At 39.1% G+C, this 5,286-nt stretch overlaps 1 protein-coding gene across 1 annotated transcript; it reads left to right on the forward strand.

The window, feature by feature from the left end:
* The first annotated feature begins 307 nt into the window (after positions 1-307).
* LOC306846227 (delta-like protein C) lies at positions 308-3,817 on the forward strand. The gene is made up of 5 exons (XM_079379446.1): positions 308-506; positions 618-860; positions 2,183-2,243; positions 2,326-2,583; positions 3,463-3,817. Exons 1-5 carry the CDS (start codon positions 456-458, stop codon positions 3,666-3,668), a joined length of 819 nt encoding a protein of 272 aa, XP_079235572.1. The 5' UTR covers positions 308-455; the 3' UTR covers positions 3,669-3,817.
* Positions 3,818-5,286: the final 1,469 nt, after the last annotated feature.

Raw genomic sequence — 5,286 nt, forward strand, 5'->3', positions numbered from 1 at the left:
ATCCAGCAGAGTTTCACATCTCTCGATGCTGATCTTTGAGCAACATTGATGCGTTGATGTACTGTCCTTTTAACCAGCTTTTGGTCCTTTTTGTCCCAGTCTGTCTCTTTCAGGCTCAGTAAAGAGATCTTGAGTAACCATCCACCTGCTCTCAGTGTGATTCCATCCACACAAACACACACAGTCACATATATGCACAGATGATATTTAATGTTCAATGTACAGAGAGGTTTGAGTCGACCTAATTTGCATAGCATACTCCCACTCTGAGGTCCATATTTAAACAAGCACTCTACATTCTGGAGCTAGAAACGGGTTCGTCTTTACTTTGTGAGTTCCAGCCAAGCCAATATTAGTACATTTGATATATTCCACTCAGTTTACATTTTAATTTCTATTCTATTAGAATATTGTCACAGTCTGCTTTCAATCAACAGTAAACAATAAGATTCAAAATGGCTCAGCTTTTATCAACATGCTTCTTAGTTTTGATATCAGTGCAACTGGTGAGTATTTGATTTCATAATTATTTGAATGTAATCTCTTTCTTGAATAAGCGTTGTAACCTCTAGCCTAAATGTGTCGTGCAGATACACATCATCTTATTATTTTTATAGGTCAAATCCTCCGCTGTGTTTGAGTTGAAAGTGCACTCTTTCACAACTACCAGCAGCAGTATGTGCAAACAGTCCAGAGACTGTCAGGTTTTTTTCCATGTTTGCCTGAACTACACGCAGGACGTCATATCATATAGACTGGCATGTTCAAATGGCACGGGACTGACAGAAACATTCAGCTCAGACCAGAGCTATATCTCCACTAGTGCACCGATAACTGTGCCCTTTAACTTAAAGTGGCTGGTGAGTAGCTCAAGAGTGAACATTTAAAGATTAATATAACATGTATAGCATGACTGTAAGGGTAATATAAGCAATTTTATGATATGGAACACAACAAATGTCATTAAGTGAGAGATATCACTCAAATAGGTCCTGAAATAATCACATCTTTTGCAGTTACGCCTAATGTTACATTTTTGTTTATCCAGTCAGAAGACTTTGATCTGCTTTCTGCTGGTAAATCGTTTTGCCGGTTTTTAAGGCAGCCCATATATGGGAAGCAGGAATCCAGAGAGAGTCAGATTGTCATGTGAGAATATTATGTTGCAACTGCTGCTTTTGGCAACTAACATCAAAACAGTGTACAGTAATAATAGGGAAAAGCCTCATGAAGCTCTTAGGCTTTCCCTCGATTCTGCCAGGAAAAGATTCAAAGCCTTGGAGTATTGACAACGGTGCTAATTCGTAACATTTACAGCAGCCATAAAGCAGGAAATACTTGAGTAATATTTTTATTTTCTTGCATATGCCATTTTACTACATACTGAGTATATAGTATATATTTAGTGGATACGATTTTGAAAACAAATACTACCTCCTTATTAATGATGGGCACTTTCAAAACACTCTTGTGAAGCTTTGAAACCTTTTTGAATCATTTGTTTAAAACCAAGAGTGCATAACAAAATGCCAAAGTCACGTGATTTCAGTAAACAACGCTTTGTCATGTTTCAAAATTTCAATGGTTCACTGATAAAAGACAGTCTCTGTAAAACAAAAAAAACAGTGTCTGAATGGTTTTTATCTGATCTTTTCAAAAAATTTACACTTTTAATGACACATTTGTTTCATACAAGGGTAGAGTTAGCCTTAGTAATAGCCTCTTGGGCCTAATTAACCAAGCCCTCCATAAAAGGCATCACATCTCAAATTCACTTTGTGAAGCAATTGGTTCAAAGTTTCAAAAAGCTTTGTTTCTTCCATGACACCAAAGAGGAATATCAAGCCACAAAAAGGCCAAAACTGAAGAAGTCAAAAGAAAGTTATCTCTGCATTTATAGCCTACATTACTACAAGCCAAACGAAGCGTGCAAGTGATTTACTGGACATAAAGCCAAGCTTTGTTCGTCACTGATGATCACGTGATTCTCTGATATGGAGCTTAGTGAAAATTGCGCTCATACATAACACTACGAAAGTTAAGTTGGTTATAAAATGAGTCACTTATGCTCCCGTGATTCACCTCAGAAGGTCACCCAAGCGTGAGTGCGGGGTTTTGGAAAGTGGCGGTGTGTCTAATTCAATGGATAACAGCGATTCAAGAATAATTTCTATCATTACAGGGAACAGTCTCGGTGATAACAGAAGCATGGAATGAAGAGTCCTCCAATGATCAGCCAACAGGTAGGCCTATACCTCCTATTTTTGCATTTTAAGTACCAAATTTCTTTTTTAAATGTATTTATACATTATGATTTATTTTCAGAGAAACTAAACAATATTATTGGCCACTTCGCCACCAAAATAAATCTTAATATTGGTCAGAAATGGTCCCTAGAAGAGCATCTAGGAGAGCAAAGTGAGCTACACTTTTCCTACCGTGTAGTGTGTGATGAATTCTACTATGGCGATGACTGCTCTAATTTCTGCCGTTCACGGGATGACCCTTTCGGTCACTTTACCTGTGACGACACTGGCAACAGAATTTGCTTACCTGAATGGAAAGGCGATTATTGCGCAGAACGTAAGTTAATTTTTTCTTTTTATAACGTTGATATGCTATAAAAGCCGCACATATTTATTTATTTATATATTTTTTTTCCATTTGGTCAAATCTAATTATGCAATAACAAGCAAGAATAGTAGGCTATAAGTATGAGCTGTGTCTCATTTAGAAGGCTGCGCCCTCCAGAGGTCGCATTCGAAGGCTGCATACATCATCTAGACTGTCTCATTTCAGAAAAACAAGTAGGACACTCCGAATGCGACCTCCTTTCACAGGAATTCAGAGGATGCATCAGGTGTATCCTTCGCTGCTACAGATAAACCACAATTCTTTGCATCGCCGTAAACAACCGTCGTTAATTTGAAAAATGCCGGTGCCGGCAGATGTACACAGAATGTTTTTTGCCCGTCCTACGAAGGCTGTCTCGTTTAATTCTAGGTTGAGGACACTGCATATACGCATCCTACAGAGGATGCAACCTCCAGAGGATTCGACCTCCGGAGGCCACAGCCTTCTAAATGAGACACAGGCCCCGTTCACACTAGTGCGTTTTCGTTTTAAAATGCAATTTCCTTTTGCAATTGTTTACACTACTCTGGCGTTTTCGAGGTCGAAAACGGAGACTATTGAAAACGCTGCAGACCCCGTTTAAGTTTAAAAACTCCAGCGTTTCAGTGTAAACGGAAACTTTTGAAAACAATGGCGTGGCTGCCCACATTCTCTCTGCGTATCCTTGACGACCATGTAAACAATAACATCATGCTTATTATTGTCTTACTTGCTTATTATTGATCCCCCATAAACGGGGCCACAGTCATTGAATCTTTTGTATTGTTTTTTGAATATGATGCACATTCAGTCTAATTTCCTGATTTCTCTCCCTCTCATTTTTAACAGCTATCTGCTTATCTGGATGTAGTGAGGAACATGGTTATTGTGAGGCCCCCAGTCAGTGCGAGTGCTTTCTCGGGTGGCAGGGCCCCCGCTGTGATGAATGCATACCTTACCCAGGGTGCCTACATGGCACCTGCAAACATCCCTTCCAGTGCACCTGTAAGAAGGGATGGGGTGGCCTGTTTTGCGACAAGGAACTTAATATCTGAATTCATATATTTAGTGCTTTCCTGGATAAGTGATTTAATTCATAATGGGCTGCTATGGTTGAAAAAAATCCTATTTCTTTAGTGTCCTCTTAACAATAGACAGAATAGTGTTCATGCTATTAAAAAGTAAATAAAGACAACTGAATTAGGTCTAGTCTGATATTAACTGGACATTTCAACAGCAACTGTGCCTTCACAACAGAGGAGTCATTAGCTGTCACAACAAAAGGGGCAGTTGTGGCCTAATTCGTAACCCAAAGGTCATGGGTTCGAGTCTCAGGTCCAGCAGGAACTGTCAGTGGGGGGAGTGAATATACAGCGCTCTCTCCACCTTAATACCACGACTGAGGTGCCCTTGAGGAAGGCACCGAACCCCTAACTGCTCCCCGGGCGCTGCAGCACGAATGGGTGCCCACTGCTCCGGGTGTGTGTTCATGGTGTGTGTGTGTGCACTTTGGATGGGATAAATGCAGAGCACAAATTCCAAGTATGGGTAACTACTTGGCCACATGTCACATCACTTTCAAAAGCATTATCATGACCCCTGCTGGTAGATATCAGAACTACATCTGATCTGACAGCAAAGAGCATCCTCCATTGACAGTCATTCAAAAAATATGTGTAGTCTGACTTTGTTTTGCAAGCAACATATGGATCATGAAGATAAAAGCGAATATTTCACTTGTAATATACAATATGCTTTGCCAGTGACCTTTTTTGAGGCCTCCTAAAAGTGTGACATGGCTTTAGATTGAGTGTCTTCCTTCCTATGGAGCCATCAGGAATGTTTAGGTAATTAGAACGCTGTTAAAACAACACTGTCAGTCTATGCAAGAATATACTACTATCACAAAATACTTAAGCTTCAAGTTACATTACCAATTTGATAACTACTTTCATTTATCTTCATTCAACAAAGTGTTGAGCCTTTTTTTTGGCTATATGCATGTTTTGTTGGAGAGTTACAATAGTGGAAGGATGCCTGAATATGCTTTCTCAATATATTGCCCCTATATTTTATTTTGAAAGCCCATCATCCAAAGCAAGAGGCCACAAATGTAATATTTAATAACTATATGGTAGACTACACATTTATGCACAAAGCAAATGGCTTAACAAGATCAATTATCAAGACACACCTGTGATTAATCAATGAGGACTAAAAGAAACTGAACTTCAAAATGATAAATGTGATTTTATGATTTTAAACACAACAAAAAGGCACGTGGAGTTCAATATCCAGAGAAGAAAGCCTACACAATTTTGTGACTATAAGCAAACCACATTATATATAAATATGAACTCCCTTTGAAACTGTTGGCCCTCCTTATGCAAAAAAGAAAGAAAGTGAAACACCACACAGACATCATTTGAGCAAATCCATTTTGTTTTATTAAGATTTTTTTTACTCATAACAGTAAGAGTCAATTCTAACAATAATAAATGTGCATAAAACAAGTCTTTTAGAATGCAGCACAATATAATACAGCAACTATAAGCAAAGGGCAGGTGTAAGACTCCATGGAGGGCGTTAAGCATCCAAGCAAGTGCTTTCAGCAGGCAGGACCACCTGTGGTTTCGCCGTCTGCAACGGCCGACCGACTTTTAGGCATTGCGT

This window comes from Barbus barbus (genome assembly GCF_936440315.1).
Source record: "Barbus barbus genome assembly, chromosome: 26".
In the NCBI taxonomy this organism is placed as follows: domain Eukaryota; kingdom Metazoa; phylum Chordata; class Actinopteri; order Cypriniformes; family Cyprinidae; genus Barbus; species Barbus barbus.